The 25656-nt window shown below is 42.9% G+C and overlaps 1 protein-coding gene across 2 annotated transcripts in view; it reads left to right on the top strand.

Annotated features, from left to right (window-relative positions):
- Positions 1–22517, top strand: part of Smyd1 (SET and MYND domain containing 1) — a 48342-nt gene extending 25825 nt beyond the window's left edge. Inside the window, exons 5-10 of one of the 2 annotated variants that reach the window (NM_001160127.1) lie at positions 1076–1114; positions 10936–11125; positions 15437–15529; positions 17036–17199; positions 19561–19729; positions 20548–22517. In NM_001160127.1, the coding sequence (NP_001153599.1) occupies positions 1076–1114; positions 10936–11125; positions 15437–15529; positions 17036–17199; positions 19561–19729; positions 20548–20706 (814 nt within the window). In that variant the 3' untranslated portion in view covers positions 20707–22517. The remainder of the gene's footprint in view (positions 1–1075; positions 1115–10935; positions 11126–15436; positions 15530–17035; positions 17200–19560; positions 19730–20547) is intronic. The other variant, NM_009762.2, reaches the window with a different exon arrangement.
- The last annotated feature ends 3139 nt before the right edge of the window (positions 22518–25656 follow it).

Below are 25656 nucleotides of genomic sequence, written 5' to 3'. Positions count from 1 at the left end.
TCTAAAGCAGTTGAGAGAGATGACAAAGATTGGGAAAGCTTATTTTGGACTCTGAGAATAATATTTTCTAGCACATTGTACTCCAGGGTCTAAGCCTCTAGGGACAATTGGCCTAGACCTCATGGAATCTTTTTAGAGGATCTGTTACCCAGGTTTAGCCTGGTTGACTGAGTTAATCACACTTAGCTATGCACAATTCCCAGATGGCCCTTCTGTAAGTGCTGGTGACCCCAGGCCCCTATTCTGACTGTGTAATAATTAATGAACCTAGGGCCCGTGCTTCAGGGCATCTCTGGTGTCTGCTGTAGCTTCTTTGTATCTACTAACTGTGAGTGGTCATGTGTTCCCTGGATCTGTTTGCTTTTGTGCAAGGGAGAAGGTCATTACAGTCACTGCCTATCTGCCTGCGACACTGGAAATCAGCCTGGACATGGTATCAGTGGCCCCATTTTTTTTTTTTTTTTTTTTTTTTTTTTTTTTTTTTTTTTTTTTTTTCGAGACAGGGTTTCTCTTTTAGCTCTGGCTGTCCTAGAACTCACTCTGTAGACCAGGCTGGCCTCAAACTCAGAAATCTGCCTGCCTCTGCCTCCCAAGTGCTGGGATTAAAGGTGTGTGCTACCACTGCCCGGCTCAGTGGCCCCATTTTAACCACAATAAGTACTCTCTACATATGCAATTCAGAACTCTCCCCCAAAGAGAGTCACCAAAAAGGCCGTGCTTATTGATGCACCATGCTAGTCACTGGGACAGGAAAATCATCTCTACATTTTTCTCAGCACTCTCTTCTCAGTTACGTTGTCTTACAACAATCTCACTGTTGTACTCTAAGTGGACACTGAGGACCTGGGAAAGGAGGTCAGTTGTTCAGCAGTGAATCCCTCTGTGACTCCATTTTGTAACCCTGTTCCCAGTGCGCTCTCACTGTTCCGGGCAGCACCCTGGCAGGGGAGCCCAGCTAGCAGGGGTGAGGTTGGTCGTGACTGTCAATGCCCTGATTGCGTGAGCCCACAATGCTGTGCTCTCTTGGGGCTGCAGTGGTATTGACTTCCTCGTGGGTGTCTGTTTTGTCTTTCAGTCATGAGGCAGTGAAATCCATGTTTCACACGCAGATGAGGTGGGTCAGTCTTCTCACATGTCCGTGTTTGTCTGACCCATCTCCCTCACGTGCCTGGCTTCCTGGGGACAGCCTTTCCTGACTGCTTGGCTGCTGTCACGCGTCATGCCCTGTACTGCAGTGTCTTGGCTTCACCGAATGGCGATTTTTCCTGTCGTTGAAGTCACGACTTCCTCCTCGCCTGCCTGCCTCTCACTTGCCTATGTTTTATTTTGTTTGCTGTCTTCCCTCCCTCTCACCCCTTACTTCTCCACTTTTATCTCAGTGTGTGAACCTTCCAGTTATTTCAGCCCCAAAGTACACTGGCTCTTTAAACTCCGCTTGCCACTAACCCGCCAATTCACCGTGTGCTCGTGTGTAGACCCAGCTTCTCACCAATAGCACCCAGAGCTGGGATGTTTTTGCTAAATATGTATTCATTGTGTACTTTTTAACGGATTAAAACTGTGAACATGTGGCTTAGGTAGCATTTTACTTTAAACTTTGTTGTTTTTAAGGAAACAAGAGATAGTTTATTTTGGACTAAACCGTTTTGAGTGACCATGGCCCAGGAACATAGATTTAGGTTGCCCTAAATTCCATGTTCCAACACGGTAGCAGTTTTATGAAGGTCTTGTTTTTATTTTATTTCGATATGACTTCACAGAACAAAGAAAGTCATAAGTCAAGGCAAGTTTAAGATACCTTGATAGGTACATCAGAGAGGCAGGTGCAGCAAGATTGGGAAGAAGCTTTCATTGGGCTCACTGTGTCATCTGCTGACATCAGTAGCTAAGTTAATTGATTCTAGCTAGTTCTGACATAGATGCAGGAAAGGGCCGGCTCTTTTGGAGGGCTAGAACTAGCCTATGATAAGATAACTGGCCTCTGGAACGGCAACATTCAAACCTCCCTGCAGACTGAAATGCTAGCCAGTCAGTCAGCCTCTGCAGACACAGCCTCTTTTCAGGAGTTTCTGTTCACAGCTCTGCTTTCTGGCCAAGCATCACATTTTGTACATGTGTAGGTAACATATTACTTATTAAATATTGTTAGGTCCCTCAGAGCTAGGAAGGCTTATTCATAGGATCTGATATAAGGGAGGCTGAGTAGTGGGCAGGACAGCAGTCTCAGGACAGAGGCAGAGCTGGTAAAGGCCACGGAGGAAGAAACTTCTGGATCATATCAAGCCTATTATCCATCATGATGTGGATCTGAATTTTTTTTAACACTGTGTCTGACTTAACACTTACATGTGACCTAGGATGACAAATCTAATCCCCTGTATTCACAGTTATTTACACTCTATGAGTCATCTTACTTATATTTAAATTTTTAGAAATGGGACTTTCAAATGAGTCACTGTAGTATTGTTTCTTTTTTTATTAGTAAAAAAATTGTTTAATGAATTTTTAATCCTAGCTATTTGTACTAAAGGACATTTTGGATATTAATTAAATCAATAAATACCAGTGCTTAAGGTATAAACCATCATGAATGTTGTTGTTATTAGGAAATGATGTCCTCTGTATAATTTGGATAAGAAGAGTTAACCCAAATTTTTGGACATTTCTAGGTAGAGTAAATGGAGTGAAAATTTAATTTAAAAATGAAATATTTTTGTTTTGTCCAAATTATACTGAACAATGAGAAAATATATTTATATATTTATATATATTTATATATATATTTATATATATATTTATGTATTTATATGCATTTATAAAAACAATGAAAATACTTGACTCTTTCAGACATTAATTTTAAATAAGGTAGGGTTTAGGGTAAGCAAATAGTCACAACCAAAAGGATGATCAAATGAAAGAACACAATATTTTAAATTCATTGAAATGAAAATTAGTATTATTTTATCAGTTAGAAATCTACCACATAGAATAATGGATTTCATAAGCAATTTCTAACATCTAATTACACAATGAATAAGGAACATAAAAAGTGAGAGCAATGTTTAATAACTTGGAATACTCGCTCGTCGGTGGCATTGGAAGTAGGTATTGCACAGCATGGTGAGGTCCTCATGAACGTGCTCTCAGACCATGTGAGCACCTTCCCCGTCTCTTAGGCGTGAGTTGGAAGTTCCCGGGTAATGTCCTGATCTTTCAGTCAGAATGGAGTCTTCCATGTGATGTCTTCTTTTCCTTCAGTTGATAGAATCATTTGCGGTTTTGTTTATTTGGAGACTCTGTAACTAATTTTGATTTTTAATTATTAAAGTTAACTTTTTTTTACAATATTATGCATTATTTGTTTATCTGCTAGATCAAATTTTATTGACCTGGACCCACTGTTATTCCTCAGTGACAGAGACCTAATGGGGAGGACCAGAAGATGGGGAGATAAAGAAGACAGGAAAGATGGGGTCAGGTGACCGTGCATAAGCCGTGTCTTACGCCAAGAAGGTTTATTGAGAACTACATAATCTTACTTACACTTTGTTGGAGAAAAATAGGACAGAGTCAGCAGAGAGCTAATCGTATGATACATCACACAATGGGACAAAGTCAGCAGGAAGCTAATCAAGCAAATTGCACAAGGGGAACACACAGTATCTCAAGGGTATCACAAACCCGGCACACAGCAACCTTGAGACTGATAACTCCAGTCTCTTCGGGAAGAAAAGTCAGTTCCCGGGAAAGAACCTTCAGTCCTTCGAGGCTCTGGCTCCAGCCCTAGACACAGAATTAGGTTCCCTTGTCCTTTCAACAGGGCCTCTGAGAAAGCCTTTGCTTGCCTGGCTTCCAACATTTTATAAATAAATTTAAATCTTTGTCTATCAAAACACATTTCATAATCACTCTGTAAGTTAGAAATATTCTAAATAGGCATAACTCTCTAAACAGATCACACGCACACGCACACGCACACGCACACACACGTAATGATACAAAAGCAAAGGCTCTGTCCAGTGAGGAAACATATTAAATTTACTACGCAGATTTTAAATGTCTTTGTAGTAAAAGGATACTAAGAACAAATAGAACCTTGAGAGAATATTGTAGAAAATCAAGCATTAATTTTATCTCAGGGTATTGAATTAATTTAAAAACTTTTAAATACTCTTTTTATATTGTTTTAAACTCAATTACACTATATTAATTTTTAAAACAACCTTCTATAACATACTTTATTTTCTTTATTATTATTGTTGTTGTTGTTATTAATACTACTACTACAAAATTTAGAAAACAATTTTAGTGAGGTAATTTTAAACGAAAGCTCAGGAGGTTATGTCTAAAAAACCAGAAAATATGATATCCTAGACATGTCAGTTATAAACATAGGTAAAGTATATTCACTGTTTTCTTAACCAAATTTAATTACTTGTTAAAAATTAAAGTTATTTGAAAACGTAGATAGAAATAGTGTTTTGGTTGTTGTTAGAAAAAGCATTTACTTTTCATTTGTGTTTATGAGACATAAAATGTAGACTAAGAGGTCCAGGGCTGGATAAAGTTTTGCATTTATAACTTTATTGTTATTTTTTTACTAAAAATCATAGAAGCATAATTTTTAAGTCTATTGTTATGATGTAATATACTAAGGTGATCTGTAAACTCTAGGATGTCTGTGTAACCCTTAAAGTAGGTTTTAAAAATGACAATAATTTCGGTTTTAGTTTTTTTCTTATGTAGGTTTGGCTACAGTAAGGATCTTGAGAAGCTTATTTGTTTATGCATTTGTTTGTAAAGAGGCAGCATGGTAAAAAATATCCTTAAAATCCCTAAAATGTACCCTGCAGTGGGTAATCATCTAAGTTAATTTGTATTTTCAAGCGATAGGGACCATGTAGTAGAACCAGAATTGGGACACGGATCCAGGAGAGAACACCCTGACCAGAATTGTTTCTGTAGTCTTGTCCTTCAAAGCAGATTTCGAAAATTTATTTATTTATTTATAAAATAGTACACATTTATTAGGCCTTAATGTCCGATCACAGCATTTCAATTTAATCCACACATGCACTTTATTCAGGCATGCCAAAAAAAATTTAGCACATAAAAAAATAGAATTTTAAAAAAGTAGAGTGTACACAATTTATTACAATTTTTTTGACACAGCAACATAATGAAAACAACAAAAATATACCAAACCAGTTATCATAGACAGACTCATGATGCAACTGCACGAAAGTAGGTGTCCCCAGCTTAGGAAAAAAGTCTCTCCATTTCCTTAAGCTGTGTGGAAGACTTAGTTACACAAAAGATCTCCATGTAGACTCAAGGTCTCTCTCCCTCTTTAAATAGCTGAGGGGATAGTGTGTGTGTGTGTGTGTGTGTGTGTGTGTGTGTGTTTTGTTTGTCTTTATTGTGTCCTAGGCTGCTTTCTAGCAGGTAACTAGGAGATCACAGCTTGTGCCAAGTCAGGTCTGGCCACCCTTCCACAACAAGTCAATTAAAAGAGACAAAAGTGGAAAGCAGAAAAAGATTTATGAATTCAGGTCACATTGGGAAGCTGGAGAGAGGAGAACAAAAAGATGTGCAAATCCCTCACATCCATCTTTAAAGTCCCGAAGGTCAAAGTTTAAATAGAGGGACTGGGATATATGCACAGCACAACAGTCATGGTATATGCACATCAGAACAGTCATGATATATGCACACCACAACAGTCATGATATATGCACACCACAACAGTCATGGTATATGCACATCACAACAGTTATGATATATGCACACCAGAACAGTCATGGTCAAAGTTCAGTTATGCTTCCCCATTGAGGGGTTATTGTCTGAGTTTCAGTCTAATCCTCTAAGTTGTTAGAACTGTGTGAAATCTCTTTCCAGGAGACAAGCTTCCTCTCTGATCCTTCCCTCTCTCCAGAGAAACTTCCATATCCTTAGGGTCCATTTTTCTAAGAGTCTGATAGTTAGATTGAGAGATATGATTGTATCTAGAACATCTTGTATCTGCCAGCCCTGTTACAAGGGGGAAATCAGGTTTTATGAAGATACCCCTCAGTAAAGCCATGTATTAATTACTACATACATCCATGGGCAGAATATGGATGGGTCTAGGGAATATCTATCTTTGATGTTAGTAGCACTCAAACTGTTAATGGGAGGAGAAAGACACTGACCCAAATCAATGTGGCCAAATTAATTAAAGCAAGCAAGTAATTAAAGCAAGATTAAAAAAAAATTGTGTACATGGGCTGCGTCCTGCTAAGGTAGGGCTTGAGAGGCCAGCATTGGATGTGAGGAAGACAAGGGTTTTATAGCTCAGGGGAAGGGGCCTTACAAACGAGGGGATTTTGCAGGCAAACCAGGCAGGGTTACAGGAACAGAACATAAATGTAACAAGTTGGTGCCTCCAGAAACAAAGATATAGTTGCAAGGTGGGCACCACAAGGTAGTTATGACAACAGGCAGTCATACCAAGGTAGGCACAGGTGCTCATGTAACCTTTTGAAACAAAAGTAGACTTGCAAAATGGTTATAAACAAGTTTTTGAAACAAAGAGGCGATTGCCATTCTGGAACAGATAGTACAGAACTATTTGTAGTTAAGGTTTCAGACAGATGCAGTCATAAACAGGAAAATTAGTTTGTCCTTACTATATGATGGCTTTTAAGCATAAGATGGAGGCAGGCTGGTTCATCATCAGTAACATCAGATGGTCTGGCCTTAATGGGGCCATGTCTATACCATGGTGCAGGCGATTCCTCTGGTGGAAAATGGATCATTTTCATGTTGTGGCATAGTAATTGTCAACCCAACAACCACAGCTCTCATTTTAAAGGGAATAAGACCATGGCCAGGAAACAAATTTAGGTCACCCAAAATTCCATATCCCCTGGGCTTTTCTTAACGATGACCACATGGGTCTTTTGCTTGGTCTGGGCTTAAAAACTGGACTTCAAGTGGATTTAAAGCAAAATGTTGTATTCCAAAATTTGAGCTTTGCAGTGAGGGCAGGAATGGTTGGTATATCTGTGTCAGTGTGTACCGCTTGTGACTGGATCACTCTCCCCATGTCCTAGGCTAAACCTGTAGTGTGAAGGTCAAAAGCACATAGGCAGTAGAGCTGTAGGGCAGGAGAATCAGGAGTTCCAACCTGACTTGTTTCAAATCAAACAAAACAAAAATAACAAAATAAACAACATTGAAAGAAGCAACTCTGAGGACCTCCTTAGTTCTAAGTCTATGTGGTTCTGGCGTTGTTCCCCATGTCTGCAAGAAACACTTGGATGAGTTGCTTGCTTGCAGTTTGGTTAGCTCCACTACAGAACTGTAGAATGTTGGGGTCTGGGTCTTGGGGTGAATCAGATTTAACCAAGGAAGCTGGGTAGAGGAAGGGGCAAGGCTAAGCCCTCAATTCTTGGCTCCTGCAGTGATTATTTTAATCACTGTTCATCTTTCTCTTAACCCCTGATTCTGAGTATAGGCAGTTCCTAACTTACTGTGGTTTGACTTGACAGTCTTTATGCTTTACGGTAATAACAAGCAAATAAGGATATAACCATGACATTTCTCACCTTTAGGACAGTGATAAACGTACTATGGGACATTTGTCCCTTCACTATAAAACAGGCTTCGTGCTGGCTCATTTTGCCTAACTATAGTCTATTGAACATGTTCTGAGCACATTTAAGGCAGGCAAAGCTAAACCATGGTGCTCAGTACATTAGATGCTTATAGTGTTTTTAACATACCGTGAATTTACTGGGACACTCCCTGCTATGTATTGAGAAGCATCTGTAGTATAAAATGGGGTGGGGATCTATAGATTCTCTCCTTCCCATGACCCTTACCTCTACTTCTCTTCTCTTTTTTTCTTTCCAGTCCTAGGGATTGAACCTAACACCTGAGGTGTCAAACATGCAGTCTACCACTGAGCTATATCTCCAGCCCCCTTTCTATTTTCTATTTTGAGACCATCACTAATTTGTTTAGGCTTGCCTTGAGCTCTCTTGTCCAGGTAGACCTTGAATTTACCACCTTAGTCTTTGGAGTAGCTGAGATTATAGGCATATTTTTATATTTAAGTGACATAAGTTAATTCATTTTGGAATCCTTTTTCCTCCCTTCCTGTGGCCATCCTACTACCTTTTCTCCCCTCTTCTTGTTTTCTTTCATTTTTCTTCTCTTCCTTTTCTTCTCTGCTCCAACTTTCTCCTTCCTTCCTTCCTTCTTTCCTTCCTTCCTTCCTTCCTTCCTTCCTTCCTTCCTTCCTTCCTTTTCCTTCCTTCCTTTCTTTCTTTCTTGGAATAGGGGCTTACTGAATAACCCACCCTGGCCCTGGACTTCCTATGTAGCCTAGGCTGACCTCAAACCCATAATCCTCAAGAGTGTTACAGCATGCACCACCACACTCACTTTGGTTTTGATCTTTCCCCCCACTATTGAAACAATCCAATATACCCGAGTCCTTGCGTGGGAAGGAGAGTGTCTGAAAGTACCAATCAATCTGCCACTGCCACTGAATCACACTGCATCATGATCTGTCACTATAGTGGCCGGCTCTGTAAAGGGTCTCCAGGGGAATACTTAGTCCCCCAAATATGCCCAAAACATAGACTATGGAGGCTGGAGATGTAGCTCAGCAGAGGAATGCTTCCAACTTGAGCCTTCCACTGTCCTCACTGCCCAGGAGTAGCTCACATAGGACATTTTAGAACACTAGTGGAGCCATATAAATAAGGCCCTTGGTCGTGTATCTGTCACAGACCCAGGGGGCAGCTGAAAGCCATGAGCTGCCAGTCTGAAGGATACAAAGGACCTAAATTCTAATCTTGGCTCTGCCTCCCACTGGGATTTTGAGGGAAATGACTTATTTCTCTCATGTAGGCAGCCTTCTCTGTGAAATGAGGGTTCTCTACAGGTTGGAAATACCAGGCTTCTCAGAAAGCAGTGAGCAGGAGCCTCCCTCCCCCATTTGTCTTTGTCACTTCAGCTATACCCTTTGGAGACAACTGGAAAGCATTCCTGGAATGCCGGAGCTCCAGCTGCCTGGCACCACCAGGGATTAACATTTTAAACTGTGTTCTATTCAGAGAGCCAAGGGTCTGCGGAGGTAGCAGACTACAGCTTCAGAAATAGCTGCCTTCCATGTCGCCTCTACCAGCAGAAGGTCAGTCACCCTGGAGCTCAGTCAGCCACGCCTCTGAGACTCGCAGTGTCTGTGCTATAATTCCTAGCACTCTTTCCTCATTCTGTGGATGTCTGGACCAAGACACTTCGTGAAATGCTGGGTCTAGTCAGTGTGCCAATATTATTGTGGCATCTGGGCTGTGTATGTTTGTGCACATGTGTGTGTGCCTGTGTTGGTAATAGTTACCTCAGAGCAAACCAGTGTTGATTTATCAGTAACACGTATATGCAGACTCCTATCTACAACTGGGAGTTTAATTGTATCTTATAAGACAGAATATGGAAAGTGCCCCGGTTTTTCCTGCCCCTTTCAAGGGAAATGAAGGAGTGAGAGTTGGGCAGCAGACAGGCTTTCCAAAGCACCATTCAGTTGGATTTATACACATTCATTCTCTCCCCTTCCCTGACTTCAGTGCTGAGAACTGAGCCGTGGCTCTCGGCTCCATGCGTGCTTAGGAAGCAGTCTTCTACTGAGCCACACTCCCGGCTCGGCCCCCAACATTATCACGTGTCCCCCACTTATGCACAAGGCTTTGGAACCTTAAGTAGTCAGCCCAGAGAGTGGGGCCTGCATATCCCTGTCACTCAGCATCTGCTTCTGCATCTTCAAAGAAGACTGGGAAGGGGGTGTCTTTGGACCTTTCTGGGGTCCTGGGGTCTTGCTTTTCACATGGTGCTTGACAATCTTTCTAGGAGTGATGACCAAGAATTTCTGCCCCAGTCTGCTGCTTTCTGCCACTTACTACCTGGTCAGTGAAACTCCAGGCTCCTGGGGCTACAGGAACATAACTGAGGACTGAGCCTTGCCACTTTTCCTCTTTCTCCCTCTCCTCCTTCTCAGACCCTCGTCCTCCCTCTCTTCCTCCTCCTCTTCCTTCTCCCCCTTCTTCCCCCCCAACTCCCCCCCCCCCCCCGCCCTGCAGTCTGACTGTGGTAGAGAGGCATGGCTGAGAGGTGCCTGTCTGAGATGGACTGTGCTGCGTAGCTGGATGGCTGTCAGTGGTCTTTTTCACTTCAGCACCTTCTGTGTTATTAAACAGTAAGGCGGGTAGTTTTCTGAGTAACCAGAGGGCCATGCCTAGATTGAGAGGAAATAAAAATTTAAAATACTGTTGCTAACGAACAGTTAGAACCATCTTCTTACAAACGCGAAAGTGAATCAGATTAGGAGCCTCTCTTTATATTTAGATTCCTTTGGTGGTCTCCAGTGAGCATACGTTCTCTACATAATGTAGTCCTGAGCTTGAACCTATGCATAAAGAACAAGGAACCATAAAAGGTTTAGCACAGAATGGGCCGAGATGGTAGCAGCTTCACATGTGTGTTACAGAGGATGTGGTCTTCAAACTAGGAAAATGATTTCTGAATCTTTTTTTGTTTTCTCCTTGTTATTATTCCTATCCTGTGACAGCTGATCAGTAGATGAGTGTATTAAACCTTGGGCATAGTCGCTGTATAGGGCTTTAAGACCAAGCCTGGTCCTTTATAGGATCAGGTTCTATCTGGTCTATCTGGTTCTATCTGAACCAGTTCCAGAAAAGTTAACTGAATGGAGCAGATGTGACACTGGATGAGAGTGATAGCTCTGCTTTTAGGTTGTGACCTTTCTGGAGGAAGTAGGCATTTTCTCAGCGCCTTAGTGGAGGCTGTTGCCATTGAAGCCGGCTTGCTGGAAGCCCTGGAGAATGCTAATCGGCCGGGGGTTCTGTTGACTTTCTTGTCTTGCTTCAGGATTGAGCTCCGGGCCCTGGGCAAGATCTCAGAAGGCGAGGAGCTGACTGTGTCCTACATAGACTTCCTGCACCTCAGTGAGGAGCGCAGGCGGCAGCTGAAGAAACAGTACTACTTTGACTGCTCCTGTGAGCACTGCCAGAAGGGGCTGAAGGACGACCTCTTCCTGGCAGCGAAGGAAGACCCCAAGGTACACACCACCCTGCTTCAGGGTCCGAGGCTGCCTTCCCAGCAGCTGGGCAAGGGTGGCATGTATAGCCTTGAGGGGTGGCGTGGGATGGAGAGAAGAGCGGGGCAGGCAGGTCCCAGCTGACCTGGGGATGTCTGAAGAAGCCAGTCTTCCCTGTGAAAGGATAACAACGACCTGACTACATGGTTATTATGAACATTGGGCAAGATGACCTGCACAAAAGGCTTGGCACAGGGCACTCAGCAGGATCCAGTTCCTTACCCCTCAGCCTGTGCAGAGCCTGTGCAGGTTAATTAATGTGGAGAACTTCAGATCAAAATCCAATGGGCAAAGGGATTGCTATGGATTTCCTTGTGTTGAGATAGGTACTATGGAGATGGGGCAGGCTTGCCAAGGGGATGCCAGGAGCTCAGCTGAGCTGGGAGAGACCTGAGCTGTCAGGAGACAAAGTAGCCAGTTAAAGCCACATGCCAAAAATTCAAGTGAAATATCCAACACTTACATAGCAGTATAAACAAGAAGCAGAAACGAGACAAGATGCCAATTCCGTTTCCTCCCTTGGAGCACACAGGGGTGGAGGGTGGGTTAGTACAGACATGGGGCCACTGTTCTCAGTGTTGGGAGAACTCTGTCAAAAGGCTCAGGCCATTTTCTGAATGTATGAGTAGAGGAAACAATCTGTCATTCTGTCAAGGGGCAGAAATCTCAGGGTACAAAATAATTGGCTATCACATCATAGTGTTAAAAATGGAAGGGGAAGTCTTCAAGGCTTCCTCTCTTCCTCAGTAATGAGGTCTCAGTAGAGGTATGCAAGAAGTTAGCTAGATGATTCTCTATAACTGCTACTCCACTAGTGGCTGTGAGTACACACACATGAACTTATAACCCCGCTCTGAATCCTGTGTGTGGGAGGAAATATGTTCCTAGTCAGAACAGAGGGGCTGGGTGGATTCCAGGGTTCCAGTCATATGATCTGTCTCATGGCTCCATTACCTACTGGTGTATGTGCTCACTCATGTTGAGACAACATCCTCCACACCCCAGTGCATCTTGCTCTCTCATCCCTGGGCTGCTCTACACAATGTTCTGGCCAGGAACTTATTTGTATTCTTTTCTTCTCTTTCCTCTTCTTTTCTTTTCTTTCCTTTCCTTTTTTTTTCTTTCTTTTCTTTACTTTTTTTTTTTTTTTGGTTTTTTTTTTTTTTTTTTGGTTTTTCGAGACAGGGTTTCTCTGTGTAGCCCTGGCTGTCCTGGAACTCACTCTGTAGGCCAGGCTGGCCTTGAACTCAGAAATCCGCCTGCCTCTTCACCAAGAAGTTCTACTTCTAAGAGTCTACCCAGAAGAGACACATACATGTTTGCTATAAGATACACAGATAAAGATAGACTGTACTGGTGCTATTAAGAACAATAAAGTAGTGAGAGGAAAAAAATACCCTCAAGTCAATACACAGGGAAATATTTAAATAGAAAATAATGCCCTAAGCCATTCCTATGAATGAAGCAGGTATCTGTATGCAGTGCTGCAGTGGATCTGTTCCTCAAGGAAACCAAGTTAAGGGGCCCAAAGATGCTATGTGCATATATTAGATTGCTTGAGATGCTATAGCAGATGCCCCAAACTGGGCAGTTTAAACCTTAGTGTCACCGGTCTTACAGTTCTGAAAGTCAGAGGCATACCAGCCATCCATCATCAGGCCATTTGGGAAGGATCTATTCTGGCTGTTTCTCCTGAGCTTGTAGAAGAATTGTCTTCCCCCAGAGTTTCCTCTTTGCGTCATCTTCCCCTTTGCTTGTTGGTCCTCTTTTTTTAAATGAGGTCACCAGTTGTGTGGGGCTAGCGATCAACCCTACTTCATTCACCATGACTCATCTTAGGTCATTGTATCTGCAAGGATGCTACTTGCAAGTCAGACTGCATTCTGAGATCTTTGGGCTTAGGATCTCAACATATGATTTTGAGAGAGTGGCACTCGATTCATAACAACATGTCTTCTTATCGTGTTGTGAAACTTAAAAGACATGCACACACACTTTGACATGCAAGAATAGCCAATATCCTTGCAGAAAGAAACAGAAGCAAGCTGTGACCAGTTGGTCATTGGAGCACGGGGTAGAGACATTTAATTCATCCTCCTAAACAGGAAATAAAATAGTTTGGGTCAAGGATTATGTTTTTAACAGGAACAACCTCTTTTTTCCCCCTTCAGAATCAAAGGACTTATATACTGTTACTATTGTTTTTTAGGGTGTTTTGTTTTGTTGTGTTGTGTGTTTTTTGTTTTGTTTTGTTTTTTGTTTCTTGTTTTGTTTTGTTTTGTTTGGTTTGGTTTGGTAAGTAGACAAGATCCTCTGTATACCTTTCAAAATTCTACAATACATAGTAGTTTAAGTCTTTATATATTTTGGATGGGTTTCTGCAGTTCAGAAGGTGATGGTGGTCTGAGGTCCTACTCCATCACTGTAGATAAATTGCCAGTGGTGATAATGTGCTGATGTCTCTCAGGTTGACATGTCTCTGAGAAAAGATTGATGGTTTCTTCTTGAACCTAACTAGATTCAAAGGAAAATCTTTCTAGTATTTTTCTAGACACCAAGTTGGGCTTTCTATTTTAAAACATTTAAATTACATTTATTGGCTGGGTGTGGCGGGGCATTTAATTTCAGGAAAATAAAGTAGGTTGATTTCTATGAGTTTGAGGCCAGCTTGGTCTACATAGTGAGTTCCAGAACACCCTGGGCTACACAATAGAGAGACCCTGTCTCAAAACCAAAGTTTAAAATGAGAATAAAAACAGATAATGCTCCCCCCTCAAAAAATAAACAAACAAAACAAAAAAACCCTGTAGACCGTCTAACAAAACCTCCAGTGCTAGATACAGGAAACCTCCCTTTCATTTGTTGATCAGTGATGTCTAAGGAGACTCCAGAAACAATAGGCTACTACCATTGCCCTTGGTTAGCTCCCAGCGCTTGAAGGCAAGACCCTCTTGCCGAAGACATCCCACACCAGAGACAGGACTTGGAGGAACGATGGGCTTCTTTCCTGAGGACTGGCTCTCAGAGTATTGGAAGGTGCTATGCAACCTTGCAAGGAAGAACTAACTGGTAGAAGAACCCACATGAAAGCCTAAAAGCCACAGTGATGACTGGCTGGCAAGAGATCCTTAATGATGCGATAGTGACAACTTCATCTTGGCAGTAAACGACAGATGTTTAATTGGACGTAAGGTCCAAGCACAGTCAGAATTCATGCACTGTAAAAATACCTACCCATTGCTGGGGAGGCCATGGAGCCCAGCAGAGAGCCTACGACTTTTCTAAACCAATGTAATTTCTAGCTGTATTCTAAATACTGATGCTTTTATTCCTAGATAAGTGTGGTTCTCACTCCTCATCAAAGATGCTTCTTTTTGCCCAGTCTATGACAGAGATCCACAACTGGTCAAATTGCACAGGACAAGTGACCATAAAGTGACCAACTCCAACTGATAGACCCACAATGCAGCCCCTACACCCAAGGCTCAGGGAAAATTACAGAAAGGGGAGCAGAAAGATTCTAAGAGCCAAAGGACCAGGATGCCTGCTGTGAGATAGTATCTTCTAGACACAACAGGAAAACCACGCCCATTAAACCTCAACGAAGTGGTTGCCTAAGCAAAATCTGAATAAGAGCAATAGTCCATGCAACCTGTATAGACAGAGAAGCTCTTACAAGGCCCCACCCCTAAGTGAAAAGCTACGGATAGTCAATGGCTGCTGAGAGAGGGAGCATCCATTTTCTCCAGGGGTGAGCTTCCTGGTAAGTTATTCGAGTCAAGTGGTCATCCTTACCGTATGTGTGTGTGTGCACAAGTGTATGTGGGCATATGTGTGAGGAGCATTGAGAGGGAATGGGGGAACATGGGAGAGATTGAAGTAGAAAAAAAAGGGATAGAAATAATGTGGATTCAGTTCTCATGTGTAAAATCCTCAAAAACCAAAAGACTCTAAATTAAGAAAGTGAGCAAAAGAAGCACAAAGAAGCAGTTGGCAAAGACAAGGGGTCTTTAGCACACTTGGAGAAATGAGACATTCGGAATTCAGAGGGCTCTGACCCTGTATTACAGTGAATGTCCAAGATGGCAGATACTCGAAGAGAGTTAACTTTTCTTTCTTTCTTTTCTGGTAGTGATGGGATTGAACCTTGGGCATTATGCATGCAAGGCAAGTGCTCTTCCATGGAATTACATTCCCAGCCTTCTGGTACTCAGAGATAGAATGGGCCGCCCCATGAGGTGATCTCAAACTGGATGTCCCTCTCTTTCCCAGCCCTCCCAGGAAGTGGTGAAGGAGATGATACAATTCTCAAAGGATACACTGGAAAAAATAGACAAGGCTCGCTCCGAGGGTTTGTATCACGAGGTGAGAGCACTTTTAACAGAAGACAGTGATGGGGAAGAGGATGGAGAGGGAGGGAGGGAGGGAGGTATGTGAAGAGAAAAGGGAGACCACTGAACAAGTTGCACTCCTGGAAGGCTGTTTCTCTTCATGCCCTTCCATCTTAGCACCCACTAAGGACATATTCTCAATGCCCGCCGAACCCAACGAGATCTGGCCCAGGAGAGCAGAAGCTGCCGGGCCCTGAGTTAGGGATTGGGGAGATGCCCGTGACAGCTCGTGAGTCATCAGAAATGGAAGAGTGGACACTGAGAGTGGCCTGCCTGCCTTTGCATCACTGAGTATAAGCCTCTTACACCCTGTCGCTGCACACTGGGCATTCAACGTTGGCTCCTCTGGCTGTATACTATAATCACCTGTGTAAACGCCTCATGCCCTCCCCCAACCAGGACAATTTCTCTAAAAGTCTCTGCTAGAGGAATCTAGGCATCAAGGTTTTGCAGCCTCCACAGGTTTTCAGTGTGCAGCCAAGTGGTCGGCAGAGCTAATGCTGGGTTGGTTTTTGGAAACAAGGTCTTTGTGTGTAATAGAGACTGGCCTTCAACTCTCTATCTTCCTGAGTATGGGAATGACAGCATATACCATCATACCTGACAAGTTAATCGCAGTGACATGTTGGAAGTTTATTCTTGTGTCTTGCCCTCTGAGCTGGGATCTATCACTGAAATAGAACAGAAGCACCGTGAGTCAGTGCCTTCCCCCAAGCTCGCTGTGCAGCTTGGATGAGCCAGGTGTGGCTGCCACTAGGGTGTGTTAGTATAGTAGTTAATTTTACTTCATGCCTGCTTCATTTCCCTTCTTTTCCTCCTTCTCCTTTACTATGTATGAGCCCTTACTATGGTGCCCAGTGTAAGGCAGTCTCCTTAGCCCCTGAGTCCTGTCAGATGGGAGGAAGCCATGAAAACTAAGTGTTCTGCATGGTAGGGAATCTATGAAAAAGGCATGTGTTAGGAGCCACAGCAAGGGTGGAGGGGTGTCAGTCCCCGGACTCCATTCCTCTGTTCTACCCTCTTCACTTCTGTCCCCCAAGAACATCACAGGCTGATGACTAAGCCTTAGGGTGGGCACTTACCCAAACAATCTCAGTACATTTACTTTGCATATATTCACACACACATATGCGCATATACATACTATATATATTATATGTATATATACATATTATATATATACAGAGAGAGCATATATAGAGAGATATACACACATGCATGCATATATAGTTTCCATAGCTCTGCTGTCTACTGACTGAAAACTCCTCTCTTTGTTGTGTCATCTTTATGTCCCGACTCTATCCTTTCCCATGCCTATATCTTAGCCACGCAGACCATTTTGTTAGTTCAAACCACAAAGTTTGTTTTAATTTTTCCACCAGGTTTCAAAGAGTGAGTCTAGTGTTGTCTTGATGTTCCACGTGTCGGTTAAGACATACTCTGGTACTGTAATGATGAATGAAGCTGTGTCTCCCTCCAGGTTGTGAAGCTGTGTCGGGAGTGCCTGGAGAAGCAGGAGCCAGTGTTCGCCGACACCAACCTCTACGTGCTTCGGCTGCTCAGCATTGCATCAGAGGTCCTCTCCTACCTCCAGGCCTATGAGGAGGCCTCACATTATGCCAGGAGGATGGTTGATGGCTACATGTAAGTGATGGTCCTGAGTCTCAGGTAGTCTCCCGGACATCCTCTGTTCCAGGGATGCCAAAGAGATGGCACACATTTGACTGTTCCTCTTATACCCACAAACGGCATCAGCCACAGGCCATGGTCATGGTCAGGCTTCTCCTTACAAATGAACCTTTTTATCATGTTGTTCCAAGTAATAATGATCAAATAATGATGTCGGACCTGGTCCTCAGGTGAAACCTAGTTGTCATCTCTGGTTTATTTGTGTACACATTCCTTACTTGTCACTTGAGCCATGTCTTTTACCTTTGATTTTCCTAAAAGAAGCTTGATTTTAAGTGCTTGGAAAGTTTTTTTTTTTCCCTTTAATAACCTATGACCAATCTGTAACTCATAGGTCTTGGCCTTTGGCACTTATCCAAACCATAGCAATGTATTTACACTTTGTATATCTTTATATGAGTATACATGTGATATATATATATATATATATATATATATATATATATGTATGTATATGTGTGTACATATGTGTGTATGTATATATATAAATAAAACATGTGCATAAGTTTCCGCAGCTCTACTATGATGAGAGAGGCCATTCTTGCTTATAAATTATAATATGTTGCTTTCTTATTCCCTTCCACCAATGTTCTCTCTTACTGTTTATGTTCATATTATCATAGAAATTTGTGTTTCTGGTCAGATGAGTAAGTTGTCATGAGAAGGCTTTTCTTTAGAGGATGCTGCTCATTAAAAATGCAGGTAAACTGTAAGCATGCTAGGAAGGAGCCCTGCTAGGAGAAGAAATGAGTGCAGCCCCAGGTGCCACAGACAATCTGGGTCCCTGGTCTGTGAAGAACGGGATTTCTTAGGCAGATGGACAAAGAGTTTGGATGAAAATGACAGACAGATACACGAAAGATGTGTTGAATCTGAATGTAATGTTCTGGTTGAGCTTCAGACTTATATAACAACGAATTATCAGAGGATACAAATCACAAAAAGACAAGATACACTGAAATTCACCAGTTACAGCAGAAAGGAATTTACAGGGACTAATTAAATGTTTACATTAGGGATAACAAGCCCTGCCTAGGATCAGCCTAATGCCAGGCAAGAATTTCACACTTTAAGGTTAAAAGCATCAGGGGGTTGTTAACTCTTGACAGGCCTTAAGAGTAATGCGCTATCACAGAGCTCTAAATTCTTAGGTCTAGTAAAACTTATCTTGTCTGGAGAGTTTCCCCTTATCAGGGTAGTATATCAACTTATACTTGACATGGAAGTAGCCTGTAGTAAAAGATTTCTATCTCAGTGAGACTTTTAGTCTCTATCTGTAAACAGCTGAGTAAAATGGCAAGTGCTTAATTGTTTACTGAATGGGTTAAGCTCCTTGCTGCTATCTGGAATCTAAGAACACTGGAAAAGGGCTTTAGCTATGTTAGAATACAATCTTAAAAGGCATTTACTATAAGGTAAAGCTATATAGAGTGCACGTGGATCCATACACTAGACTAATGTGGGTTTGGAAAATTAATTTTATGGGTTAGGGAAATAGCCAAAGATCCAGGAGTAAGTTTCCTTGAAACTTTTTCCTCATGAGAAAGCTTTCAGACTTTCATCTGTCAAGCTGACTCCACCGGAGTCCCTGGCACCCAGGAAGGACATTAAAGTTACATTTTCCACCTTGAGCTTTTTTTCATGTCCCCCAGAGAACTGGGGGTGCTCCAGATGGTACCTGCCTCTCTATGCTCAGGCTCAGAGTACACCTGTGACCCTCTTTGTCTATGAAGCACTGACTCGATGGTTCAGATCAGATTCCCAAGTCTCCTGACCTCACTGTGTAGAACATTAGCCAGCTCTATGCATTTCAATATCTTATGACAAGCTGCTGGTGCCTAATAGCAGTAGTGGGACGACTAGATGGACTTTATCTGTAAGAGTACTGGCTTTGATATCATTTCTGTCTACTGTGACAGAGTACCCCGAGAGAAACAGCTTAGAAGAAAGTTTATTTTAGCTTACAATTCCAGGGTCACAGCCCATCACTGCTGGGAAGCTGAGGTCACAGCACACCCACACTCAATAGCAGAGAGGAATGAATGAATGCATGCATGCAAGCTTGGTCTCAGTTTGTCCTCTCCACTCATACAAAGCATAGGATCCTCAGCTCAGGGAATGGTGCTATCCACAGGTCCTCAAGAAAGCTGCCCACAAACATACCCATTGCCTCATTGAGACTCTTGTCCCAAGTGATGCTAGATTATGTCAAGGTGACAATGATAACCACCAGAGTACATTAAGAGTTATTCTGTGCTGTACAGATGTAAGGACGGTTGAGATAATGAGTCATGATTACTTTCTGTGCCTCTGCAGGAAACTCTACCACCATAACAATGCCCAACTGGGCATGGCTGTGATGAGGGCAGGGCTTACCAACTGGCATGCTGGTCACATCGAAGTGGGGCATGGGATGATCTGCAAAGCCTATGCTATTCTCCTGGTGACCCATGGACCCTCCCACCCTATCACCAAAGACTTAGAGGTAAATAGCATCCTGGGGGTGGGCAGTAACTGTATTGTTAGAAGATCTCTTAAGATGGGAGACCTGGTTCATCTGGACTTTGCTTTGTGGTAAGACTTTCTGGTATAGACTTCCAGCTAGACCAGAAAGAAACATAAAATGCTTAGCCCACCCCCTTGATTAATATGTGGAAACAGAAGCCCCAAAGAGGGGAGTTCTCTGTCTATAGTTATCTAATGGTTTGATGGTAAGGTTGGAGATGGCTAATTTTATATCTAGTATATTAATCTTGTCAATTATATATATAATATTGTCAAATCTTGGCAGGATCTCTTGTCAGTCTTACCATAGTGTCCTGAGTCTCTGAGCATCTAGCTCCCTCTGAATATTCCCTGAGTGGATATGTGGGAGAACAAGAACTTAGTTGCGTCTTGTTCCCGATAATCTTTCCAACCTGCTGTAAAGTACAGAGAAATCTTACTGTCTTTGGAATGGTGAAACAGGGGGCTGAAGTGATCAAGGCGCTTCGCTGAGGTCCTACAACCACAGAGTTCAGGATCCAGGGTTCAGATCCAGGTTCTCAGCTGATAGTGAGAGGAAGCATTTTCTACTGAAAACAACCATTTGGCTACTGTCTCATGGGTCCAACTTCCTCTCTCTATGATGCTAGGCATACTGCTACACCATCAATTCACAATATTGTAAACCCCCCGCCGCCCCCCGTTTTTGAAGGGATAGAGTTAAATAATACTGACCAGGGGTCATTTATCCAAAGATGTGTCAGAACTGTGTCTTGAGGACTTGTTATTATCGGTGCTGTGTCTATCTATGTCCCACAGGCCATGCGGATGCAGACAGAGATGGAGCTGCGTATGTTCCGCCAAAACGAATTCATGTATCACAAGATGCGAGAGGCTGCCCTGAACAACCAGCCCATGCAGGTCATGGCTGAGCCTAGCAATGAACCAGCCCCCGCTCTGTTCCATAAGAAGCAGTGAGGACCTTGTTGGAGGGTGGGGGGGCTGTGGCTGGGGAGCTGAGGAAATGACTACTCTGTGTCCTCCACTGTCGTTTTGGTTCAATTCAATTCAGTTTAGTTCTCTTTCATTTCAGACCAACTCTTCCTACATGTGTCAGGTGCTAGATCCCACCATCTATTTAATAAGGGAGCCCCAAATATAATTGTGCTAGAAAGAAAAATGTAAACAAACAAGGCACAGCATAATAGTAAATGCCATGGTGAGCTCTATGCAGAGGGGTTTGTTTAGGGGAGGTGAGTTTGTGTGTGTATCGGGTGGGGGTAACACCTGAGCTAAGAGTGGCAGGTACCTAGAATCCCAGGTGACTGCTTGTGTATCTGTGTAGGCATCTCTGGGGCTGCTGGTCTCATCTACAGTTATGAATATTTAGGTTTTGCAGACTGGGGTGGGTGATGTCCTGAATCCTCAGGCCAAAAGTGTTTGACCCTTTGAGATATACTCAGTGATGCCTAGAAAGATGCAGGGATCTTGGGATCCTGTGGTCTTTACTCCTAATCAGAGCTTGAAGCATAACTTTAAAATAACTCTAGAACACACATAGAAGGAATTTTTCCCTCCCTGGTCCTACCCACCATGCCTGTAGCTCTTTATGATGTTGAAGAAAAGCTGAGTTTTTCCTGGCCATTGACTTGTAAAGCTGACTGTGCATGCCTGCCAGTGATGGACCCATCAGAAGTGGTGTGTAGGGGCTTCCAAGACTGAGAAGTCTGCCTCAGCCTAGGCTTCATCATTGGCCCAATGAGGCTCTACTCATTGTATTGAGTGACTGTTAGTTCCTCTGCTTAATTTCTTTATCCTGTCTGTGCTCTGGGGGCTTCTCCCCTTTCGTAAGGCAGTTCACCTGGCCTGGATCTCATTGGAGAGTGGCCAGTTTGCTCTCATTTACTTGGAGGCTGACTTCCAGCTGAGAAATGAAGGCCCAAGAAGTGTCTTTTAGTTTCTGGAACCCCAACTTTCACACCAACATGATGGGAAATCATGAAGTAAATTCTTTTGGTTGAGGGTGTCACCAAAACTTCTACGAAACCTTGTGCTACCACTGACATCTCCCAGAACTCTAACATCTTGAAGTCACATGATTCCCACTAAACTGCAATTTATTTCTGCCTAAAATGTTAGTTTCTCCATCCCCAGCCTTTCATCCCAGAACAGTACCCTACCTGCCCTTGAGCCCTGCCCAGCCTCTGAGGCCTATGATGCGGGCACCTCTTTGTAGAATATTAGCACTGACCCTTGGTTCTTTTTGAGGATTTGTTCTTCTCTAGAAGGCTTTATGAAGACTGACAGTGAAGACCATGCTCAGTATAAACTTACAATGGGGGGGGGGGGGGGATGACAGAGTGGATCCTTAAAATGTTAAAGGAGTTGTGGCTTAACTGGAGACTACTCACAAACCCTGAGAGCCACAGTAAACAAGCCTAAGAGTTCCACGCACCCCCCTCACCATCTGCATCCACCCCATTTTGGTGAACCAGAGCACTAATCAGACATCTGTCATTGCCTGGTGACTCTATTAGGGACTGCCTCTTTAAAGATCTGAGGAAGAGAACTATGGTGAGGCCTTGACCATGGCCAGAAGGATTTTCCTACAAAGCACTTTATTTGCAGAGTGTAAATTCATCATTAAGTACCTGCCGTCTCCTGGTCAAGTTCAAACTCCAAAGTTAAAAGATTCACAGCAGATGCTCTGTTCTCTCTCTGTGTCCTCTCGTGTATGCCCATTTTCACTTTACCTGCTTGCAAAATAAATTCCCTTGGATGCTCTCGGACCTCCTGTGATTCTTTTCTGATGTAGAACACTAGAAAATTGTGGATTCTTAGCGTGTATGTAAAAACTGATCCAGGACCAGTGAGATGGTTCAGTGTGGGTGAGTGTGCTTGCTACTAAGTCTGACAACCTGAGTTCAACCCCAGATCCTGTGGAGTGGGAGGAGAGAACATATGCCTGCAAGTTGTCCTGGCCTCCACAAGTGCACATGGAACCTGAACATCCCCTTCCCCAAGTACATAATTAACATGTAAAATAAACAGATAAATATCAAATGACTAAAAGACAAAGTACCCAGAAGGCCCACCTGCAGCCACCATGCCATGCAGTGTGGGTTGGGGAGGAAACCCAGAGGCCTGCCTGCCCACAGTGGGAGCCACTACGATGTGTGCAAGTATGTGGTAGACAGTATACTCACACACATACAATAAATACGTCTTACCCAAAAAAGGGTCAGGGAGGAGAGAGTTGTAAGTTTCACGTCGTGCACCCCAATCCCACTCATTTTCCAGTCCCTTCCTATCCGCCCTCCACCTTACAACCTTCCCCTAAAAGAAAACAAAAGACAGGAATAAAATAAAATAATAAAAATATAAAACAAAACAAAAGCATCTCATTATGGAAGCTGTAGTGTGTCACAGTGTGTCCCACAATTTATCCTTTTGTCCACACATTTTTACTTGGAAATTTTCATTGCAGGATCTCCATAATTCAGGGCAGCACCAGGATATCTGAGAGGAGTGCTGGTGAGGATGCAGGGTTGATGGGAGCCAGAGGCCTGGAACCAGACCGATGACTCACTGCAATGAACATCTGAGTACACTGTACTGTCTTCAGACACACCAGAAGAGGGCATCAGATCTCATTACAGATGGTTGTGAGCCACCATGTGGTTGCTGGGAATTGAACTCAGGACCTCTAGAAGAGTAGTCAGTGCTCTCAACTGCTGAGCCATCTCTCCAGCCTTCCTTTACACTTTCAAATCACCTTCTTTACCCTATTGCTGTCAATTATGGAAAAAGAACAGAAAAAAAAAAAAAGATCAAAAACAAGGAGAAAAAACGGTAACAGCTATTTTGTGGACATACTTAAGAATGTGCATTAGCCAGGAAAGTGGTCTCATAGGATGAGTGCCCCTGTTGGGAAAATGTCCATGGCCTACGTAAAAGGCTGTGGAATTAGTATGTGTGTGCGCTCACATGCTGCTTGGTGTGTGTGTTTGCAGGTGTGTTGGGGGTGGCCACTGAAGATAGGATGGACCAAGGGAAAATCTCAGAGCCCATCAACAGCTGTTTGTTAAGGCACTAAGTTCTCTGGGCACCTACACAAAATCCAAGTTCAGCATCTCCCAGGGCAAAAGCTCCTCACCCCAGAGCTACTCTCAGTGCACGATCCTGGTAGGAAACATTTTGGGAAATGTTTGGTTTTGTTTTTTGGTTTTGTTTTGTTTTTTTTTTTTGTTTGTTTGTTTTTTGTTTTTTGTTTGTTTTGTTTTTTTGAGACAGGGTTTCTCTGTGTAGCCCTGGCTGTCCTGGAATTTGCTCTGTAGACCAGGCTGGCCTTGGCCTCAGAGATCTGCCTGTCTCGGCCTTCATAATGCTGGGATTACAGGCAAGTTCCACCACTGTTTGGCTCATTCTGGGGAAATTCTATCTGATCCCTAGAAATTTTGCTGAAAAGCCTTCGAATTATTTCCCCTCGCGTCAAAGTCAGAGAGCTTGGTTGTCAGCTTGACAAAGCGAATCTCTTCCCCTGCATGACACTCAGCTTGGTTGCTTTGGTGATAACAGTTTCTGTCAATGCTCCAAATATCACACCCTTCCAGTCCTGCTCTGTTGCTGTGCCAAACACCACGACAAAAGGAAGGAAAGGGTTTGCTTCAGCTTACAGCGTCTAAGTAGCTGTCAATCACTGAAGGAAGTCCGGGCAGGGACTCAAGGCTGGACCCTGGAAGCAGGAACTGAAGCAGAGGTTCTGGAGGAAACACTGCTTGCTCTCTCTGGCTTGTGCTCAGCCTGCTTTCTTATACAACACAGACTCTCCTGCCTAGGGATTGTGCTACCCACTGTGGGCTGTGCACTTCCAATCATCAGCCAACACAGTTCCCCACAGATGGGCATCCGGTCCAATCCATGGAGACAGTTCTTCAGTTAAGGTTTCTTCTTCCTAAGTCACTAAAAGTTTGTGTCAAGATGATAACAAAACCAGTTATACACACCCTTTCGGCCACCTGACACATACACACCCTCAGGAATTCCAGAAAAGCATTTGCTTTGCAAATCATTTCATGGCTCCTTTCAAATGACACAAGACAAGAAATTGCACTATGCCCCAGTACAGGGGAACAACAGGGCCAAGAAGTGGGAGTGGGTGGGTAGGGGATCAGGGTGGGGGGAGGGGATAGGGGAATTTCAGGGTAGCATTTGAAATGTAAATGAAGAAAATACCTAATAAAAAATGGAAAAAGTTAAAAAAAATAACTTCAAGTCTGAAAGTAAAGTGGTGAACATCGTTCAATATTGTATGTAAGCCTATGGGTCATCTCTGCTTTAAACAGAAATCTAATAAAACAGCAAATCACATGAAAAAAAAGAAATTGTACTATGCATTTTATAGGAGCAGTGACTATGATCCAATATCATAAGCCAGCCAGCTCAACTATATTTACAAGCTAAATACTTCTTAAATCATTTCATCATTAAACACATAAATGCAGAAAATTGGTTGCCTATAAAGAGTCAAACAACATAAATTTTGTAAAAAGCTTTCAACCTCCTGATTCTGTCCCCATACCAGAAGCACTGGCTGTCATCTGATGTACCAGTTGCCCAGCGCCTTTGTCCTCAGTTCCCATAGGTGTATATTAAGAGACAAGTTTACCTCCTGCTTTAACACAATTCACATGAAGGATATTATATTGTCAGTACTGCTCAGGTTTATGCTGGTCAAGGTGGTTCCAGGCATTTGGGAGATGGAGCTAGGAGAACCTAATATTCAATGGTTTCTTCAGTAAGTTGAAGGCCAGCCTGGACTACGTTTTTCTATAATTTACTTTGTATTAGACTGACATCATCATTTATAAATGACTTTAAAAAGCATCATTTATAAATGACTTTAAAAAGCATGGATCTACAACACTT

The sequence above is a fragment of the Mus musculus genome, chromosome 6 (assembly GCF_000001635.26).
Source record: "Mus musculus strain C57BL/6J chromosome 6, GRCm38.p6 C57BL/6J".
NCBI lineage: Eukaryota > Metazoa > Chordata > Mammalia > Rodentia > Muridae > Mus > Mus musculus.
The sequence above is the reverse complement of the archived record's forward strand: the minus strand, read 5'-3'. Positions and strand labels throughout refer to the sequence as shown.